At 37.4% G+C, this 23,210-nt stretch overlaps 1 protein-coding gene across 1 annotated transcript; it reads left to right on the top strand.

Moving 5' to 3' along the window:
* Positions 1 to 2,082: 2,082 nt before the first annotated feature.
* LOC121234181 lies at positions 2,083 to 3,693 on the top strand. Its single transcript, XM_041130014.1, has 2 exons — positions 2,083 to 2,774; positions 2,852 to 3,693. The coding sequence occupies exons 1-2, from the start codon at positions 2,505 to 2,507 to the stop codon at positions 2,930 to 2,932; spliced, it is 351 nt and encodes a 116-aa protein (XP_040985948.1). The 5' UTR covers positions 2,083 to 2,504; the 3' UTR covers positions 2,933 to 3,693.
* Positions 3,694 to 23,210: the final 19,517 nt, after the last annotated feature.

Raw genomic sequence — 23,210 nt, 5'->3', positions numbered from 1 at the left:
TTCTCTTTAAAATAAAAAATTCCCCTTAGAAATTCTCAAAAGATGACAAAATACCATTTATTAAATTCAAGAGTATTACTTTTTTAAACAAAAAGTAAATATCCAAAAATCAAAAATATTTTCAAAAATGTTTTCAAAAATTAATTTGTTTCCGTTTTTCCTTCTTTAAATTTTTCATTTTTTATTTTTTTTATCTTCGTTTTTAAAAAATAAGTTTTAAATTTTTGTTTATTTAGGTATTGTTTGGATTTGAAGATGAGTTGAGATGAGCTGCGATAAGTTGTGAATAGTAGTGAGATTTGTGAGTTAAAGTTGCTGAATTAGTAGTGAATAGTAGTGAGAAGAGTTGAGATGAATTGAGATAAGTTATAAATACAAACTGGGCCTTTTTTTGGACTTTTACATATTTTGTATATTCTTAATTTTTTATAATTTTCTAGTTTTTTTTATTTGATTAATGTCTTTATTAAGGTTAAGTATGTCAAATTTTATGAGAATATTTTACTTTTGGGTTAATTACACTTTGCCCCCTCCAACTATTACCTAATTCACAATGCATCCGAAACTATTGATTGCATCAAAGTGAACCCTCTTACTTTCAAAACGTCTCAATCACCCCCTTCCGTCTACAATGAGCATTAAATCAAACGGAAGACTCATACACGTGCTTCTCATATGCTAATCCTTTAATGCAAAAACAAAATCACCCATCACTCCATTGGCTTCCATTTCCCCAAACTGAACTTCATATCCGAAAATCCTCAAATTCAAAATTCGAAAACCCTAACTCGGAAGCCACTAACCATCGATCAATTGATGTTCGCATTGGTGTTTCATTCATCTTCACACCAATCTGAGTGGCTTCATCAAATATTTATGTTCGTCTTCATCGAGTTGGTATATGTCTTCTTTGCGCAGTGGGTGTCGCAGAGGTGACTCCATCTCGAAATGACTTCATCTTTGTCTTCATCGAATTTGTATGTTTTTCGTGTGAAACTGAGTAATTTGGAATGACAAATGTTTCGATTTTGAGGATGCCTGTGTCCAATGTTGCACATGCGTGGGTCTAATGTTGTATGCTTCCTAATATGACGCTAGTGCATTGGTGAGTGGCGTTAGTTGTCCCAGTTTGAGAACACAATAATATGGGGGTGTTGTTGTTGTCTTTATTGTCGGGTTGTGACAGAGGGACCACAGAGGTGGTCCCTTGAACAGGAAAAGGCAGAAATTTATCTGTTTGGTCCAATAGTTTACTTTTGTTTACTTTATGGTTGGTCTAATAATTGACTACGATCCATGACTAATTTAATAGACACCCTGGCTAGGGATGCACAATGGTCTTAAATTGCTTACATCTTACCATGATGTGTTGTCTATAGTGGCTACGCTTCAAGATCAACAAGTGGCTCATTTGTATCTTGTGTCTCATTCTCGAACTTCAGTGCACCAATCTTCTTTGCATGATCATCACGTCGATGAGGATGTGAGTGAGGATGAGGAGGAAGCAGAAGCACATCGCCTTGGACTTAATGATCCATTTTGGAAAGAAGTGTTGAGTAGTGAGGATGAGTTGCATGACATTGATGTCAACACAGTGAGAATATCGAGGTCAAAGCTTGCACAACCAAGGAGTAAAGGTGTTGAATCTCAAGTGACAGTTGATTATAAAGAACCACAATCTTCCTCAAATGCTGAGGATGAGAAGGATGAATGGATGAGTCAGGATAGAAGTGGTCCAAGGTGGCCAGAGGAGGATAACATAGGTATAAAATACTCTTCTATTTTTTTGTTTATTATTTTAGTGTTCATTTTCAGAACCTGCTAAACAGTGCTTGCTTTCACAATTAGCAGATAACTTATCTAATATGACACCAAGTGACGTCCTTCAATCTCCTGTCCATAGTGGCGACGAAGGACATCGTGATTTTAAGTTCTCTGAGTTTCAAGCTGTTGACTTAGAGAAGCCAAAAATATCTGTTGGAATGAAGTTTTGATCTACATCATAGTTTAGAGAGACAATAAGGAGGTTGAATCTAAATATAAGCAAGTCTATAAAGTTTGTATAGAATGATGGGGATAGGGTTACTGTTGTTTACAATACTCCTAAATGTCCTTACCGGGTTTATGGGTCTTGGATTAGAGGGCAACAAACTTTCCAGATAAAGTTTATGAATCCAAGACATGATTGTAGTAGGAGTTATAAGAACCCCATTGTCACATCATCCTGGATTGCAGATAAGATGATACCATTATTTATAAGCCAACCTAATGTGCCTATCAATGCACTTGCTGATGAGATTAAGAGAAAGTGGGGAATGGAAGTTCCTAAAATGAAGTTGTATTGTGCTTGAGTGAAGGCTCAATTTACCATATTTGGCAGCCATAGAGAACAGTATGCCAAGGTATGGGACTATTGTGAGACCCTGAAACAAAGGAACCAAATTAGTTGTTTGTTAGTTAGGGTGGAACAAATAGCTCCTGAGTTACCTCCTATTTTTCAAAGGATGTACGTAGGATTGGCAACCTGTAGAGAGGGTTTTAAGGCTGGTTGTAGACCATTGATTGGTTTCGACGGTTGTTTCTTAAAAGGACCATTTAAGGGGCAGCTCCTATATGTTGTTAGTCAGGATGCAAATGATAACATGTACCCCATTGTAATGGTCATTGTGGAGGCAGAGTTAAAGGATAGTTGGGGATGGTTTATTGAGACACTTATATCCGATCTTGGACAGCAACCTAAAGGTAGGTGGACATTTATCAATGATAGACAAAAGGTAATTTTATAAATCTTTCAATATATTCTATTAACTAAAGCCTATTAAATGAGCCACTCATTGAATATTGTTTGTAGGGTTTAAAGCCAGCAATAGAGGAGTTGGTGCCTTACAATGACAGCTGTATTTGTGTCAGGCATTTATATGCCAATTTTTGAGATGCCGGCCACAAAGGTGTGGCTTTGAAGGAGAAATTGTGGCAGACAACCACAACATACACCAAGAGGGACTTTGAGAGAGCTATGGAGGAACTGAAAGCCCTCAGTTAGCCTGCATATAACTACCTGAAGGTCATAGACCCATCACAATGGTCTAGAGCATGGTTTAACACATTTTCAAAGTCTGATCTCGTAGTGAATAATCTCAGTAAATGTTTCAACGCGTATATTCTGCAAGCACGGGATAAGCCAATTATGACTATGGTGGAGACCATACGGAAGAAACTGATGGGATGATATCAATTGAAAAGAGAATCAATTGGTAAATGGGAGAATACAATCACGCATCGGATAGTTGCGAAGCTTGAACTTATGCATGACCTGTCCATCTATTATACTCCAACGTATGCAAGATGTGGTCAGTTTGAAGTTAACAATGCTGGTAGGCAATATGTGGTTGATTTGGAAAAGAGGACCTGGTCATGTTTGAGATGGGACATGACAGGTATTCCATACTCGCATGCATACACATGTATTGTGTATTCTGACCAAGATCCCAAGGGATATGTGCACCATTACTATAGTGTAGAGATGTGGAGGGCAGCATACGAGCCTTTAATTTATCCTATGCCAATTGAGGATCAGTGGCTCACTACCACATACGAGAAGCCCACTGCTCCTGAGGTTAGGAAACAACCCGTGAGGCCAAAGAAACATCGAAAAAGAAATGAGGATGATCAACAAGGAGCAAACAAGTTAAGGAAAACTGGTGTGCATATGACCTATTCGAGATGTAATCAAGTTGGTCACAACAGAAGAAAATGTTAGCGTGGAAGCGCAGGCACACCCTCCTTCACTTCTGCAACAGAATTTCAAGCTCCTTCAATTCCAGATGACAAGTTAGTGGCTACTTCTTCCTTATTTACTATACAGTATTCATTTACATATTGTTTGAAAATGTTGAGAATGTTAATTTACATTTAAATGTGGTACTAAGTCATTTCACAACCTCCAATGTCAAAGCCTTCACAGCCAACAACCCAATCTATGCAAACTGAGCACGCTTCACCATCGACGCCTTCGCAGGTAGCATGACAAACAAGTCCAACAGTGCAGACTACCCTGTCAGAGACTTTGCAAGCAGCATGGCAAACATGTCACGCAGGCTAAACTAATAAACTGCAAGCCAATGTGGGTCATGTAAAGATGTTGGCCAAACGACCACCCAGGAGGCGGTCTGCAAGACTTGGGGACCACCACTCACAGACTAGCACACGTAGACCTATGTTTGTGGACTTAGACGTTGATACAAGCAATCCAGCACAAGGAAGACTGTGTTCTTAGGGCAATCTTGGAAGGGGAGGCATGCAATTCAGAGTTGGTCAATTGCCACCCAATATCCAAGTGCCTCCTGCCAAGGCTAATTCATCAGTGCCACCCAACACCCAAGTGCCTCTTGCTAAGGCTAATGCATCAGTGCCACCCAACACCCAAGTGCCTCCTGCCAAGGCTAATGCATTAATGCCACCCAACACCCAAGTTCCTCCTGCCAAAGCTAATGCATCAGTGCAAAAAGGGAAGGGTGTAGAGTCATCTTCACGTGTGGAGAGAATGAACGAAGATAAAAAGGGAAAGCAGAAGAGACTAAATTAGCAATATTGACTTGCTATTGTAATGGTGTAGTTAGGGTTTAATGACATTACTGTTATTGGAAAACTTTTGCTGTAATGGTCCATAGTTTACATTTTTGGATTTATGGTGTTATGGTGACATTCCAATTGAGAGATTTTTATATGTAAGGTGACATTATTATTAATCATTATCAACACAGTAAGTTGTTGCCACAAAATTCACTCCATAACCAAATTACATACAACAAGTGATGTCCAATACAACAATCAAATTCAAAACAACAACCACAGTCAATATACATCCAAAAAATTACATTAACCAATCCTACGCTATCATCAAGTAATGTCGACCTTCATCAGCATGATGGGACATTTTCATGCTATTAACAGCAACAACTAGAACAATTACAATGACACCACACCATATGCAGTTATTGTATTTCTTGCGCAAATATTTAGATTTTTCCTTCTCTTTATACAAAAATTCTTGGATATGCTCCTTGCGCTCTCTCTCCATCACTAAGTTAGCCTCCAATTCGGACTTCTCACTCTTGAACTCTTGACTCCGTATTCGGATTCTGTCTCGTAGCTGGCCAACGACATCTTCGCACGTGGAGCAAAAATATCATCTACCCAATCAAAAAATGTACAAAACCTGCCTCCACCCCCCATGTTGACAACCAGGAGTCCAATATGGGCATTTCCAGAACTTCTTTTTGTAGTTATCATCCATAGTTGACACTTTTAGACGTGCCCGCAGATTGCAACGGCAAAATGGGTCATCCAGCAATGTGTTACCACCCCAGCTTGTGCTAGATGAACCAGTGGACATCTTTCACAACCTGCTGAAATATATCAGGATTATGAGTGTAGAAAGGAAATAGTCAAAAGACAGGTTGATGAGCCAAAAAATTTCTACTCTATAGAATTGAATCAATATTATTCCTTACAGACTATTGCAACTTTATACAGAAGGAGAAAATAATTCTAACAAACTAAACTAGAACATTGTCTAAGCATGGTATCGGATCAATATCATGGCAAATAAACTAGAACATTGTTAAGCAACAATGTACAATCATTTATAACATTCTTGAGCTACAATAAACTCGAATAATTCTTTCACCTAACAATGTACAGTCATTTATAGCATTCTTGAGCTACATCAAGGCGGGAGATTTGTTGTCAATACAAGTAACGGATTTATTGCGATGGAGAAATCACTGAGGTACCTGTGATGAAGAAAGCAATTTGAAAGAAAGCTCTACCAAAAAACTCCTCTGCAATGGAGTCACTGACAGCTCGAAGGGGACGCCGACGTCGTGGTTGGCAGCTCACACCGTGGTCGGTAGCTTTGCTAGGGTTCGTCGTCAGCCACCTTCTTTGCAGTCTGCCCCAGCTTATTTCTCCATAACTCTCAATGGCTTCAAGCCAGACGTTATTCACTTTGAAACAAAACTGTTTTTGGGCATTAATAAAACGAGTCGTTTTAGCCATGGAGTTTAGGAATTTTCGGATATGAAGTTTAGTTTGGGAAAATGGAAGCCGATGGAGTGAGGGGTGATTTTGTCTTTGCATTGAAGGATTAGCATGTGAGAAGCACGTTGGTGAGTCTTCCATTTAATTTAACACTCATTATAGACGGAAGGGGGGGATTGGGATGTTTTGAAAGTAAGAGGGTCCACTTTGATGCAATCAATAGTTTTGGAGACATATTGTGAATTGGGTGATAGTTGGAAGGGGCAAAGTGTAATTAACCTTTTACTTTTTTGGTAGTTTGGGAATAATTGCAAATTAGGTAGCGGTTTGAGGGGCCTTTGTCAAAACAAATAACTATGGGTGAGCATCGACTTAGTCAGAGTTGGATTCCCCTAAATCCAACTCCAACTATGACTTAGGTATTGAAATCCAAATTTAGACTCCGACTCCAAATTGTGTAAGCTCCGATCCGACTCCAACTTGTCAAAGCAAAGTCAAATTTCGACTTTCATTTTTTAGCTTCATATTTAGCCCATTTTTAAAAAGAATTTTTTGTGGGCTTTCAATTTTCAATTTTTCTAAAAAATTATAAACTAAAACTAAATCATTCATTACTAATTACTAATATCTACCTTATTTTTATACTAGACTTATACTATAGTTTCTAATTGCATGTTATTATACTATAGTATTACATATTCTTTTTAGTGTCTAATTACATGTTATTATACTTTAATAAATTAGTATTATATGTTATTAACTTATTATATTAGACTTATTAGTTATTTCTATACAAGACTTATACTATAGTGTCTAATTACATGTTATTATATTTTAGTAAATTAGTATATGTGTTATTAACTTATTATACTAGACTTATTTAAATATTAGTGTCTAACTTATTTTTATACTTGATCAAGTATGATAGTAATACTATGATACTTACATATACTAAACTATCAATAGTCTATTTGCATTATTGTATAAGTATATTATTTATAACAATTAGCTCTGAATTTAACTATATAAGTTCTGATTGTATAACTATATTACTATACTAGTATATATGATAAATTCTCCCCACAGTTAAAAATAAAATCATTTTTAAAGATCTGGGGAGCCAGAGTACTACTATTGAATTTGACTTAAAAAAATATTTTCTTATCTTGCGCCAGATACAAAAATTCTATATAATAAATAAAATCATTCTTTATTAAAAAATATTGAGATCATAAGAAAGAGTGCACGGAAGAATTTATTAAAATTTCTTGAAGTCTATGTTATAAAAGTCATAACTTAAAATCTATGTATATGATCTAGGCCACTGTCACGCCTCCCTGGACCAAATCTCATCCTGCAGCTATACCTTCATAAATATTCTAACCTAGGGTGGTTTAAAAAACATAAAACAAACTAAAATGAGTTGAAGACTCAATAAGAAACCCATCATAGCATAAATGTACTAAACATAAGTTTTTTCATAAAATATTTCATGCTGAGAATTATAATCATGATTATTCATAAATATGTTGATGACATGCATGACTTGATCTATTATATAGAATCTTTGTTTATTATCTATAAAGAATGACTTGATCAAGTCATTCTTTATGGTATAAAGAATGATTTTATCTATTATATAGAATCTTTGTTTATTATCTATAAAGAATGACTGGTCTGAATTTTTTGACTTATCTGTATTAACTGACTTGTCTGACTGGTCAACACACTTAATTCTATGTGCGAGGTTGTGCACAGGTCTCACATCCTATGGCCACAAGAGGAACCATTGTTGATCTGATAAAATACAACACTTGAGTCTGTGGTTTGCAGATTCACCTTGTCTGCATTGGTACTATGCATCTAAATGACCATCTGATTTTTATACAACGCTTGAGTCTGTGGTTTGCAGATCCACCTTGTCTGCATTGGTACCATGCATCTGAATGACCATCTGATTTTTATCTTACACTTAATCTTATAAAAATTTATGTGTCTTATACAATGTGAGATGCATAATACATACATAACTATAACATACGGAATGAAACATGATAAATGACGTGCTTGCATAGGTTATGACATGCGTGGTACATAAATATTGACTTTCAAATAACTAGCTTTAATAATAATATATGTAACTAGTTAACATGTACTAATCCGAATGTTATGATCAAGCTACTTACTTCCAAATTGGATCACCTATAATATAGGCAAGTAATTTTCATAAATCTCTAATTAAACAAGACTTTGTAATTAAAACCTAAAATACTAAAATAACCTATATATATATATATATGTATATATTAAAATCCTAAAATTCTCTTTAACTATCCTCACTCCTCAAATACTTTGATTTTCACCTAATTTTTCCATATAATCATGAGATAATATATTTCATGTCTAAGCGTCTATTTTCTATATTATTACCATAAAAATATCATCATAAATAATAAACTCTTTGGTCAATACTACACTGGAAATTTTGGTAATCTAGTTTCAAACAAATCACGTTTTATGTGTTCCACGTACAGATTGTATAAGAAAGGCCAGCTTACTCCCAGAGGCAATGGGTACGTAGTTGAGCTTTAGTCATGTGCTTCCGATGAGGATGAGCAGTAACATAGTGGGGGCGTGATGGTGGTTTCACGGTGGCTCAAGACTAGGCAGACTAGGTGCTGGCTAGAGAGAGAAAGAGAGAGAGAGAGAGAGAGAGAGAGAGAGAGGGGGGGGGGGGGGGGGGGGGGGGGGGGGGGGGGGGGGGGGGGGAGAAAAAGAAACCGAGGGATAGAGAAAGTCTCACGTATGAGGCAACGTGTGGGTTGGGCGGTGTTTGACCGTGGAGACCTGTTCTCCAGCGTCATCTATTGCTGTGGCGGTGGCTTCGTGGCCACACTATTGCAAGGCATGGGTCGTGGCTCTCGGTTTGGCTTGCTATGGAGATGCTCTGCTTCGGCTCATGGAACGGGGTTGTTCGTGCAGTGGGTTTCACGGTGTCATCATGGTGGTCGGGCTGCTGCTCACAGTTTGTGGGCTGGCTGGGCTTCTCATTTTGCTTTCTAGCCATCGATGTGGGGTGGCGCTCAAAGAGGTTTAGCGTGGGAGAGATGGCTCTTGAGTCTGGTGCGGCAATGACTGTAGCTTGGAAGGAGGCAAACGAAACCCTACTCCTAGGGAAAGATGATCACATGCATGGAAGGGGATGGACGTTGGGGAGGAAAAGGACTTGCGACAACTGCACTTAGATGAAGTGCTACCGTCTGGGAGAATAACAGAAGGTAGAGAGATTTATATAGAGAAGTTGGGAGAGGGTGCCGATCGAAGTGTTCAAGTTGGACTCGATTTAAGAAATTTAACATGAATATGACTCGTAGAGTTGTAACCTTTTTGGGAGAGAATTCTATTGGGGCATGAAACCTAATAGGAAGTGAAGATGTGCACGGCTTAGAGTCATGGAGAAACCGGCATTGGGCTCAACAAGTTTGGGTTAATTTCATGGACTAACAATTTAGTAATTATAACGAGTCTGGTCTTCAGTCCTATATATGCCCAATTCATCCAATAAATATTTTTAGATTTTTAAAACCAATTATTGGCCCAATAAAATTTTCCCTAGAATTATTATAGACTGGGTCATTACATAAATATATAAATAAATACATATTTTTATAATATATATACAATATCGGAGTTGAATTTAGAGTCGAAGTCGAAGTCGTAGGACAAAGTTGGAGTCGGATCGGATCGGAGTCAAAGTCGGTCCAGCGACACCTCCGAATCTAATTGAATTTTTTTTTTTAAAAAAAAAAAAATTGACTCTGACTCTATTTCATCGAGTTCGGAGCAGAGTCGGAACAAAGCTAGATTCAGAGTCGAATTTTTCAGATTTTTGCTCTGCCGTACAAATAATGAATGTTTAATTATGCACATTATCCTTTTAACGCTAGAACATGGTGTTAGAGTAAACCTAAGCCCATCCGTTAAACAACTAATCCATGCATGAAATAGAATGAACAAATTGTGAGGGATAAGGTGTTGATTGCCGGGTGGAATATCTTGGCCATGTTTGGTAATGAAAAACATTAAAAATATCTTGGCCAGTAAAAATATTGGAGAATTTAAAAAAAAAAAAATTAGATTGAGTTTTGGAAAATAAGAGAAAATTTTAAATATCTTTTTAAAATAAATATTGCATTGGAGTTCATAAAACTTGATAAATAAAGTTGAAAGTTATCTGAATATAATTTCTAATATAATTTTTTGATTTAGAATTTATAAAAGTTGTATTGATTTTTCTGTTTGGATATAATTAGTTAGGTAATGATTAGATTAAAAGTTAAAAAGTTTGAAATAGAAACTTTCACAATACCATTTGGAAGTTAAGAATGAAATGTAATGTCATTTGGACTAAAAGATGCGTCCTCAAGATTTGCAAATATAATGAATGCTATATTTACTTAATTTACTCACTTTTCTATTATTTACATAGATGATGTGCTCATCTTCTCAAAGTTGATAGAAGAATACTGTAAATACCTTAATACATTTATTTAGTAAAACAAAATGTATTAGTGATATGTGCCACTAAAATAAAATTGTTTCAAGAAAACATTAGATTCCTAGGACACATTATTTTTTAAGGAAAAAGTACATCAATAGAAAAATGTGATTTAATTTGCAAATAAATTTCGAAATGAAATAAAAAATAAAAAATTAGTAACAAAGATTCTTAGGAACTCTAAATTATGTTTCTAAATTTTACCAAGATTTAAGGAAAATATGCAATCCTTTATTTAGCAGACTAGAGAAAAATCCACCACTATAGGGAGAAGAACATATAAAGGTTGTTCAACAAATAAAGAAGCATGTTAAACAATTATTGTGTCTACGTTGCCTTCACCCAATAGCTATAAAATAGTGGAAACGGACGCTTCTAAATTAGGATATGGAGTAATACTCAAACAAAATGTAATACCCCGGATTTTTGCTAAGATTCTATTCGTAATTCTTTTGGATATTATTTATCTTTTTATTTATTTATTTGCGTTATTGGCTAAGTGTTAGAAGGATCATTTATGCCACTTTCTATTTTGTTGGATTGGATCTTAGAGTTTTAAGTTAGAAATGCCCACAAGAGGAAAATATAAGAAATATGCCCATAGGAATTCAGCCCATTAGGAATCTTGGCCTTAGAAGGCCCAAGATAACCCATTGGATAAGGAGGCGGCGCCACTTGGCTTCAAGAAGAAGTTTTTGGTCTTTCTGGAAAAAGGACTAAGGTGACACTTGTCATCCATGTGTTGGACCCTTAGATGAAAAAGTGGAAGAGGCAAAAAGGGTATAGGGATTTTTGGATGATGGACTTAGGCGCCACTTTTTGTAAGACACAAGCTTCTCATGGACACATGTCAAGCTAGGATGAAGGAGCTTTTGTGAGTTCCAAGATGTGTCATCCTAGGAAAGACAAAAAGTGAGTTTCTAGAATAATTTTTGTAAGAAGCATAGGGGCTAGCCGACGACAACAAGGAGGGAAAGAAAGAGACCCAAAAAGCTACCTAGGGAATTACACAAAAGTCACCTCAGGAGGCATGCCAGTTTCGGCACCCAAGACCCACACACTCCTCACGCCACATGTCACCCATGATGCATTGGAAGAAAATCTTAGGAAGATTAGAGTTTTGAGGAAATAACCTTTTGAACACTAAGTGCATTGAACCAAGACAATGGAAGAAGGGCAAGATGGGAAATGGAGGCAAGATGAGTTTCGGTGTTGAGGGAAGAAGGGCACACGCACAAGCCACCCTTTGGTCTTCCCTATACTATCCCATCATGAAGGAGATGGAAGAAAGATTTGCCACTTGTTCTACATGCGTTAGTTGGTGAAAAAGCAAGAAAAGGTTCTATATATAGAGGAAGTCGAAAAAAGTGGAGGTCCTTTTGCCCAAAAAGTTTTCTTGTCTCCCTAGAGTATTTCGGCCACTACCTTCTCTCTCTTAGTTTCCACTTTCTCACATTTTCTCACTAGCCAAACACTACTAAACTTACCACCATTTTCGCATATCACTCTCAATATTTCGAGTCGGAGCATAGCACTTGGAGGTAAGGATCTTTTCACCCTTTCATGATGATGATGCACAGCCAAAGTGGAGGAATCCATTTTCTTCACTTTCGGTTTTGAAGTTTTCCACAGGACCACACACTTTCATTTTAGAAACTAGGGTTTTCTCTTTGAGGAAGATGGAACCTAAAGTGTTCTTGACATTTTGAATGTAGGAGCATGAGATTTAGAGTGTTGTATGGTTTGGTTTTAGCTCAAAAGAAAAACTAGGGTTTTAACCTTCAAAGGGTTTGGCCCTAGGGTTTTTATCTTGAGAAAGAGACTTCAAAAATACCACAACACTCACACTCACTCACATTTTCGGAATCTAGGATTTTTGTTTGTTGATTTCTAATATGCGACGTTATATTTCTAGATTTTTTTGCTACTATTATCATTGGATTTTTGTAAGTAAACTTCCAACTTACTCTCTTGATAACACTTGTATATACTGTGTAAACTCTTGTTTGTATTTCGTTGCTTGAATCTTATTATCTTGATGCAAATGTAATCGGTTTTGGTTAAAGTAATGAAATGCCATGTTTTGTGATGCTTGGTTGAAGAAAATTTTGAGTATGCCATGTAAGGGTTTTGGTTTTACATTGTATATATGCTAAACATGTTTGTTTTGACATAAGATTTTGTGAAAGCATGAGCTTATGAGTTGTGATGACATGCTTTGGGAAGGCTTGGATGAATTGGCCAAGACCATATTAGGGTTTTAAAAATCTATTTTGATGCTACTATGTGTGAATTGAATATGTTTACATGTATTTGTCATTAATTGCATGCTCTGATATTTTCAAGCTATGATGCATGATGCATGTTGTTGTTTGGACTACATGGTTTGGCTTTTACAAGTTTCATGAATACGATCTTCATCATACGTCCATGTCTCATGCATTTAGATCTATATTTTCAAAAGAAAGAGTCAACATATGTTTTATCAAGACCCCAAATGTTAGGACGGGGAAATGCCCTACTGGAACTCTCTGTCCACTCTGGAGTGTTTAAAGTCGAGTGGAGACCCCTAGGTCGATGAAGTACAATCAACGGGTCTCGAATGGTTCTTATGGAAGGATACCAGAACGAGATTGCACCTAAAGCTAGTGGGTGCTATACGGTGAAGGCGAAATAAGTGAACTACCGTAAATGAATATGCTTATGATATGACTTAGTCACCTCGATCATGTGGATCATTGGTTGATGCGATAACTAGCGGGGAACACACGGTGCATTGGGGAACCATGAGATATCCAATCATGTGAATTATATGATATGAACAAAGCATTTGAGCTCTATGACATGATATGCCATGATACGATACGATATGATATGTTATGCCATGATATGATATGAAATGACGAGACATGATTTCGACATAACATGATATGAAATGATAAGGAAATTGCATGATATGAACAAGAACCCAAGCTCAAATGATATGAACATGTGTTAAGAGCTTAAAAGATGAAAAAGTTATTTTGAGAAAGTCTATGTTGCATATGTTAAGGTTTTACGTCAAAGTACATGTCCATGTATTCATTTGTGATTTGCTTTTATACGCTTGTGTTGTTTGTGGTGTGTTGACTATTTACTTGTGTTATATGCTTGTGTTGACTGCTTTCATATTCATTTGTTGAAATGATATGAAATGATAATCTTACTGTGGTAGTTTCCACTACCATTTCCCACTAGAAATGGTAGAAGTTGTAATAGGTATAGGAAACCCCGATGACGAAGTGGAAGAGGACAACACTCCCTCCAGATAGGATAGTGCCCAAGATGGTAGTGAGCTCTTTCGGGCCCTACATCCAGGAGCAGCTGGAGACCATAGACCAGACTATTATCGAAGTACCCAAACTCATTGACGAGTTTAAGTGATTCAGGAACTATGGCAAGTACCAGTTCCTAGAAAAGAGGACAAAGCCTGAAAAGCCCTAAAGACTTCAGATTGAAATCTTTTGAGGATTAGACAATATTTTGAAGGATCCCGACGCATTCAGTCACCGTCAAATCCCAAGCAGGGGCTGGGGGCGTCGCACAAAGACAAATGATAAAAAAAACAAATTATTAATTTTCATTTTGGCACCTGGAATTAGCCAAAATTAAAGAGTAATGTTACATACAGTCATGAAGTGCGCAATCACTGCGCAATTTTTTTTTAAAAAAGTGGGGTTCACAATTAAAAAAATTAGTTTTTTTTTTATGTAAATCCCATATTTACTCACTTTTTTTAAAGAAATTCCACGGCACTTGCGTACTCCACAACTGCAAATATCATTTCTCTTAAAAGTTTTTAATTCGTATTGATTGCAAAGTGCAAAAGATATTTTATTAAAGGATGTTAAAAACCTTGCCTTTAAACATATTTAAAGTGTTCTTATATTGTTCTTATTCCAAAGGTGAAGGAGCCTAGGAGTTTTGACAAGAACAAGGTGCATTCATTCCTAGGTGTAGTATTTTTGAAAATATTACGTTGGCTCAGGAGATGGTCCATTCTTTGAACAAAAAAACTGCAGGTGGAAATTTGGTGGTGAAGATTGAGATGTCCAAAGCTTATGATCGAGTAAATTGGCAGTTTCTTTTTTAGGTTCTGGATGGTTTTGGCTTCTCTCTTAGCGTTCGATCCTTGGTGGAAAATTGCATGGGTTCACAATGGTTTTCGATTATGATGAATGACACTTATAAATGATTTTTTAAATCCAATAGTGGGCTTAGGGAGGGAGATCCTTTTTCCCCGTATCTTTTTATCATTATGGAGGAGTTTATGTCTCGTTTGCTTAGAAAGAGTTTTGAGGAAGGAAGGGTTCAACGTTTTTCTCATCCTTCAGGTGCCCCTTGGTTTCACATCTTCTATATACGGATTATCTTTTAGTATTTATTAATGGGGAGAGGAGATCTTTGCGAAACCTTCTTAAGGTTTTGGGTATATATGAGTGATGGTCGTGCCAGTTGATAGGTAAGGAAAAATCTGCACTCTATTTTTTCAAATTTATCAACTCGGGTAGAAAGACTAATTTAAAGAGGTTATCTGGTTTTGCAGAAGGTAGTTTCCCAATGATGTATCTTGGAGTACCATTATGGTGGGTAGGCTTACGGCTAGCGACTTAGATCCTTTGGTACCAAAATTAGAAATAAAGTGGTGGGATGGAAGATGTCTTTACTTTCTAATGGTGGTCGTAGGCTGCGTTTGGATGTTAAACTGAGTTGAGTTGAGTTGAGTTGAGATAATAAAATATTGTTAGAATACTAGATTTTAATATTATTATTATTTTGGGATTTGAAAAAGTTGAATTGTTTATTATATTTTGTGTTGAAATTTGAAAAAAGTTGTAATGATGAGTTGAGATGAATTTAGTAACCAAACGTATTCTCTTGAGGCATGTTCTTTCCAACATGGCTATTCATTTTCTTACAGTATTGAATGTTCCGAAGGTTGTACATCAGAAGATTAATTCCATACTTTCTTCTTTTTGGGGGGGGAAGAGTTGATGGTAAGACAAAAGGGAAGTGGAGATCCTGGTTTCATTTGTGCAAGCCAACTTTTAAAGGTGGTTTGAATTTGAGAAATTCAGTAGAGGTGCAGCAGTCACTTCACATGAAGTTTGTATGGCGTATGTTATCCACTGATAATTTATGGACTAATTTCTTCGAGTGAAATATGTAAAGAAAGGGCATCTGGCTTTAGCAACAAACAATGTTACTAGTAGTCACTTTTGGAAGTCTATTATGCGAGTACGACCGGAAGTTTTTGCAAATGTTAGATTGATGGTTCAGAAGGGTGATGGGTCATTTTGGTATGATCGGTGGCTTTCAAGTGGCCCTTTGGCCTCGTTTGTTTTCAAAAAAATATCTCATCTCATCACATCTCATCATTACAACTTTTCCAAATCCCCATACAAATTAAAATGAACAATTCAACTTTTTCAAATCTCAAAACAAAAATAATACTAAAAAATATATTCTAAAAATATTTTATTCAACTTTTTAACTTTAATCTCATCGCATCTCATCTCTGAAAACAAACGAGCCCTGAATGTTTGTGCGAGATCTCCTATTGTGCCGAATCTGTCTATAAAGGATCTATGGGTGGACAATAGATGGGATATGGAACTATTGGTAGAGATGGTTGGGGAGGTGAAGGCGCTTGAAATTGTTCAGACTATTCCAGTGGGAAGACAATGGGAGGATGTCACTGTGTGGATACCGAATAAGGATGGTGTTAGCAGAAGGGCAGGAGGGGCGCCCACATGGGTTGAGCCCCTCCCTTCAGTTTGTAGTAACGTATGGCATTAAGCCATACATTACTTGACTTGTAACGGATGGCTTAATGCCATACGTTACATACCGTTACAGCTTGCATCGTCTGCAAAATTAATTGCAGTGTAATGGCTAGCCTTCAAGGCCAGCTGTGTGTAAGTGGACTATATATAGTCCTCCTCAATTGGTTTTCAGAACTATTTGAAATACACAAAAGCTCTCTCTCTTTTTGTTCTCTTTTGATAAGATATTTAGGATATGGATTTGTTAAGTGTTACTCTAGTTTTATACTACGTAGTACACTTCGCCACTAAGACAAAATGCTTGTGATTTGTCAATCTGGAGAAACTTGTGGAGCAATTTTATAAGCTAAGCTTGAAGTATTTTTCCGCTGTGCTTTCTAATATTGGTATCAGAGCTTTTATAATTGCTTCCAGTTTATATTTTTTCTTGCATATGCTTAAAATCTGGGTGCCATATTTTTTTTTTGTCCTCTTTTTTTATTAAAAAGGCCCCGTGCGCACCAGTGGTGCTTCCAAAGTTTTTTTTTAACTTTTTTTTAAAAACCACCATGGTTGAGCACTGCAAGGTGCTGCGAGCACCAACGTAGTGGTGCTACAAGCACCATTGTGGTGCAGCAAGCCCCAGCAAGGTGCTGCGCGCACCAGCGAAGTGGTGCGGCAGCACCCAGCTGCTTGGAGTTAGTTTTTCGGTGGAGGATGCAGCTGAGGCTGCCTGTGGTGGTCTCAAGCGGCGTCCGCGGTGCTGCTACGTTAAGGCTACTGTTCATGTGAACAGTAGCCTTTTGGAGGTAGAAGATGACCTTAGGTCATCTATTTTTTCCACTGGGCCTAGGCCTCATGGCCCATTAGTGTTTTTTTTTTTAAAACCAAAAAAAAATCTGGGCTTGGCTATTCGGCCCTTCTCTATTTCTTAAAAAAAAAAAAAAAAAACTTTTTTAGAAGCCCAACACTGTTTGAGCTATTTTTTTTAAACACAAAATAAAAAGAAAGGAATGAAAATGGCACCCCTAGGACTCGAACCCAGGACCACCGGCCGAAGGCAGCGCGCACTACTGGGTTGCGACTTACCTTTGGTTTCGGTGGGGGTTTTAAATGTATTTGTTATACATTTATTTCGTTTCTATTAAAAAAAAAATTGTTTGCATGATTTAATATATGCTTAGATATATTGTTATATTACATGTGATCTTTTATTTAATGTTTAAATTAAATATGATTACATGTAAATATATGGTTATATTCATGCTATTTTTTATTCCATTATGTTATATTACATGTGATCTTTTATTTAATTTTTTAGATTAAATGTGATTACATATATATATGAATTGAACATGTGGATATGTGATTATTTTATCATCTATGAATGTTAGGCTTGAATGTTTATACATTAGTCTTTAATGATAAAATAGAAAAATTTCCACTAAATAGTCTTAGTTAGAATTGTAAGTGTAAATGATAGACTGAAAGAATTGCAGTGATCCCAGTAAGAACTGTAAATGCACTGTATAGCCAAAAGACCATGGTGGCCCCAGTAAGAACTGTAAATGCACTGATGGAACAAGAAAAATGGATTGTAATGGTCTTATATGAACCATCTTTGTAGACTAACCCAACAAGTTGCTGTGGTTGGAGTAGCTGTCCTTGTAGATTGGCCCAAAAGGTTACTGCGATTTTAGTAGGTTATGTCTTTACATATGACGAAGGTTAGATGACTACTTAAGATAGTGGGAGTATGGTTGAGATTTATGATGATTAATTCTCCCATATATATTTTTTTTTTAATTTGTGGGGGAATTAGGTTAGAAATTTAATAATTGGATATTGTGGCGCAAGAGATGATTCTGAAACCTAGCGATTTTTCGATCTTGCGACATGTCTAAATTATTTTCTTTCTAGCTTGGATGGATGCGGCAGATTTCTTAGGTGTGTGTGTAATTTCCTTTCTTCGCATATTATAGTGAAATGGCATCCAAGAGTATTGTTGTCGACTTAAACATAAGGGAGAAATTAGATGGGGAAAACTATGAGATATGGCATCACAAGATCCAATATGTCTTATATGAGTAAGAGGTCTTAGAGGCCTTATCTCACTCCCTTACTGCGCCCGAGGAAGGGACCTCGGAACAATACAAGATAGATCAACTAGCCTATACTCAATGTGCTAAGAAAAGTCGGTGTGCGCACATAATAATGTTAAGCAGCATGCACAATGATCTAATGTGTGAGTTCGAGATCTATGACACCGCCCAAAACATGTGGGAAGCTTTGAAGTTGAAGTTTGGTGGAACTTCAGCCACTAGGTTGTATGGATTAACCATGAGGTTTGACTCCTACAAGATGCGCTCTAAGCACATGATGAAGCAGCATCTTAGGGCTATGTCGACCATGATCCGCAAACTTAAGTCGACAAGAAACAACCTGACTGATGAACAGGCAGTGATAAGATCACTGCCAAATTCTTGGGAGAATATGAGCCAGAACTTGATGCATAACGAGAATATCAAAGACTTTGATGATGTCTCGCGTCACTTGGAATTGGAGGCTGAGCGCCTAGAGGCTGCTAAGCCCAATCATACGGCCTATGTGGCTGATTCTGGTTCACGCAAGGCACCAAGGCCTAAGCGCAAGAAGTCCAAGAATGGGTAGCTGCTGGACAAATTAAGAAGGTGTCAGGAACTTCTCAGCGCAGCAAGAGGGGTAAGCGCGGGAAGAATAAGTCAAAATTAGAGTGCTTCAACTATGGAAAGAATAGCCACTTCGCTCGTGATTGCACTGAGCCGAAGAAGGTATACTCTGACTTGTCTCGTATTGTTTTTGTAACTAGCCATATGATGGTTGCTCACTCATATCCTGTGTGGACTGTTGATTGAGGAGCAACCGAACACATAGCGCGAGACAGAGTTGGATTTGTGGAATATCGTCGGATTACAGCTGGGAGCCGTAATATCAAGGTGGGGAATGGAGCTAGCGTGGTGGTGCTGAGACTTGGTACCTACAAGCTGGACTTGCGGGGTGGCCGCACTCTTTTCCTCCACAATGTGCTATACGCTCTCGAGATCCGACGAAACTTACTTTTTGTAGTCACTCTATTAAGACTTAGTTTTCGAATTGCATTTGAAAACAATTATGTTTCTTTTTATTTGGGCCATATGGTAATGCTTTTCTTCAAGATGGTTTTATGATATTGAATTTGGATTATTCAAATATAAATGAGTCTATTACTTTTCTTTCTGCATCTGATAATTTGAATTCATATAAATGGTACGCTAGGCTTGGCCATATAGGGCAAGATAGAATGGCTCGATTATCTAGAGAATGCCTGATAGGCAATCTTGCTAAGGTCATCTTGCCCACATATGAACATTGTCTAATGGGAAAAGGTAAGAGAAAATCGTTTGAAAAAGCCACTAGAGCATATTTTCCACTGTAATTAGTCCACTCAGACATCTGTGGTCCAATGAGTGTGAGGGCAAGACACGGAGGTGTCTACTTCATCACATTTAAAGATGATTTTTCACGTTACGGTCACATCTACTTAATCTCCCGTAAGTCTAAAGCATTGGAATGCTTTAGGCGATATCTAAGAATGGTTGAGAATCAGTTAGAGAAGTGTTTAAAAACTCTAAGAACTGACCGAGGATGAGAATATCTCTCTAAGCAATTTAAAAAGCTCTGCGATAAAAAATGAATCAAAAGATAGTTGACGATGTCGAGTACGCCGTAGCAAAATGGTGTGGCGGAAAGGAAAAGTCGAACACTACTTGAGATGGTTAGGTCAATGATGGCGCAAACAAATCTACCAATTTCTTTTTGGGGGGGATGCACTTTTGATTGTTGCCTACATTCTTAACCGAGTGCCCTCTAAATCAATAACTTCCACCCCATATGAACTATGGACCGGCTAGAAATCCAATTTGAGTGACTTGCGGCCATGAGGTTCAATGGGTTTTGTTCACGATCTTTCTCATAAGTATGGGAAGTTCAGCCCTAGAGGGAAGAAGTGTATCTTTATAAGGTGCTAAGAACACTCTAAAGGATATGTGTTAATAGGTGAACAATCTTATGGAAGTGTGACTGAGATTGAGTCACGAGATGTGGATTTCATTGAAGATGAGTTTCCAAGTAAAGGTGAGGTTGATAGGAGTTTAGAACTTCAAGAGATTGTGGAATGAAAGGAAAGTGTTCCAAGGAATTTAGTTGAGAATGAGGAAGAAATTATTCAAACTCCTACAAATTATAAAAAGGATTTGAATCTGAGTGGGAGCACACCACTTGTCAATCAATCACAACAACCTCAGCCGCGTAGAAGCACACGTGAAAGTATTCTTCATCGTCATTTTGAGATTGAATGGGAAGCTTTTATGGTAACTCCGCATGATGATGACGAGCCTAGGACAATTCATGAGGCTCTCTCATCTTCTACTAAAGATGAGTGGATGAAAGCTCTTAATGATGAGATTGAGTCTATGAAGACTAACCAGGTCTGGGATCTGGTTGATCTACCGACAGGGCATAAGACTATTGGGAACAAATGGGTTCTTAAGGTCAAACGCAAGTCGGATAAATCAATAGATAAGTACAAAGCTTGCTTAGTACCGAAAGGATATACCCAACATGAGGGTATAGACTATGAGGAAACATTTTCATCAGTGGTGAGGTTTGCCTCAATTCGCCTAATTCTAGCTATAGTAACAAACATGGATTTGGAACTCTACCAGATGGACGTTAAGACAACATTTCTCAATAGAGAACTAGATGAGAAGATCTATATAGATCAACCAACGGGTTTTGTGGTCAAAGGTCAAGAGCACAAAGTATGCAAGCTCAAACGATCTATATATGGCCTAAAGCAATCATCTAGACAATGGTACCTCAGATTCTATCGAGCCATTCTCTCGAATGAATTTACGATGATCACAGAGGACCATTGTGTCTATGTCAAAACATTCAAGAAGGGTTTCATTATGTTGTCATTGTATATTGACAACATACTACCAGCTGGAAATGATAAAGGGTTGATAGTCGTCACAAAAGAATGGTTATCCTTCAATTTTGAGATGAAGGATATGGGTGAAGCATAATACATTCTGGAAGTTAAAATCTACAGAGATCGCTCAAAGAGATTTTTGTGTTTGTCCCAACAGACTTACATAAAGAAATTTCTTGAGCGCTTCCTAATGAATGGATGTAAACCCATTGACACCCCTATTGCAAGAAGCAAGAACTTGTCTAAAGAGTTGTGTCCTAAGACTCAAAGAAAAAAGGAAAATATGGCCCGTGTCCCTTATGCTAATGTTGGGGGTAGTCTGATGTACGCAATGATGTGTACTCGGCCTGACATATGCTATGCAGTTGGCTTAGTGAGTAGGTTTCAATCTAACCCCAGACTGGCTCACTAGAAAGCAGTCAAGAGGATTATGCGATATCTCAAGGGAACTGCAGACTATGTGTTGTGCTATCAGAGTTCAAATTTGCAGCTAAGAGGTTACAGTGATGCCGATTGGGGCAGTGACCTAGATGAGCGCAAATCAATCACTGGGTATGTCTTTTTGCTCAATAAAGGCGCCATTATATGGAGCAGCAAGAAATAACCATGTATAGCTTTATCCACTATGGAGACAGAATATATAGCTTGTTCTGTAGTAGTTCAAGAAGCTATTTGGTTACGGAGGTTCCTCAAGCATTTAGACATTGGTACGGATACTTCAGATCCGGTGACAATATTCTACAATAGCATGGCAGCTCTCGCATATGCTAAGGACTCAAATTATCATGGAAGAACCAAACACATAGATATCAGATTTCACTACATCAGAGACATGATAGCGCAAAAGGAAGTGGTTCTGAAACACCTTTCTATTAGTCGCATGGTTGCTGATCCCTTAACGAAACCTATTGCAAGAGACGTCTTTGAGGCTCATGTTAGAAATCTAGGACTACGTAGACTGTAACTGTAATTTGTGTTTCAAATGACATTGAGATGTAACCTTTCCTTTAGGATATTAATACAATATGATTCAGTTCTTGTCTTTATTGTATTGTTTTTTCTAATACACACACAAGATATGTCAACAGGCTTAGATTGGCTCACTCACACGAGCGATCACCTCTAGCGCTTAAGTAGCGAGTAGAGATGAGACATTGTGTCCCTATGTACTTGTCCAAAGGGATAAGTTGGTTGACACAAAGTTATGTAGCCTTAGTGGGAGCTAAGATGAGGTCCATTGATAGGACTATGCCTGGGTTACCCCACCATCCATGTAGCCTATAGTTAGCCATATGCGAGTTCCTCTTTGACACCTTGGAGGCGTGCAAATAGAGGAATTCGAGTTAGACGCTTAAGGAGTGACTAGACTAAGATCTGTACGGTGTTGATATAGACATATGCTCTTTGAAAAAGACAAATCCACCGTAGCATGTCTTTCATACTACATGTGCTTATACGACCATATGAGTAAGCGAGTAAAAGGTTCCCCTCTTTCTCACTGTATGAGTCTCATTTTTTTTAAATGTCCTTTACTTTTGACTATGTCATGAGATAGAGGTTGTGATGTCTGTTACTTTGGCATGCTGTCTATGGCCATGATTGATACAGTCTAAAGAGGCATTGTTGGGAAAGCGGTTCTACCAAAATTGAGTGATATGAGTGCAAAGGGAAGAGTCTTCGATATCGTATCTTCGATAGTGTTTACTAATGCCAAACTATGACGCTACATCTTAGTAACATCTAAAGGCTGTGAACACAGTGAAATGATTTAGAGGTAGTCAAGCATTATTCTAAG

This window comes from Juglans microcarpa x Juglans regia, chromosome 6D (genome assembly GCF_004785595.1).
Source record: "Juglans microcarpa x Juglans regia isolate MS1-56 chromosome 6D, Jm3101_v1.0, whole genome shotgun sequence".
In the NCBI taxonomy this organism is placed as follows: domain Eukaryota; kingdom Viridiplantae; phylum Streptophyta; class Magnoliopsida; order Fagales; family Juglandaceae; genus Juglans; species Juglans microcarpa x Juglans regia.
The sequence above is the reverse complement of the archived record's forward strand: the minus strand, read 5'-3'. Positions and strand labels throughout refer to the sequence as shown.

Excerpts from the sequence above, each read along its gene's own strand:
- LOC121234181 (XM_041130014.1), top strand. The coding sequence starts at position 2,505 with ATGTACGTAGGATTGGCAACCTGTAGAGAGGGTTTTAAGGCTGGTTGT. Across the intron at positions 2,775-2,851 it reads TTATCAATGATAGACAAAAG|GGTTTAAAGCCAGCAATAGA; the intron begins GTAATTTTATAA and ends TATTGTTTGTAG.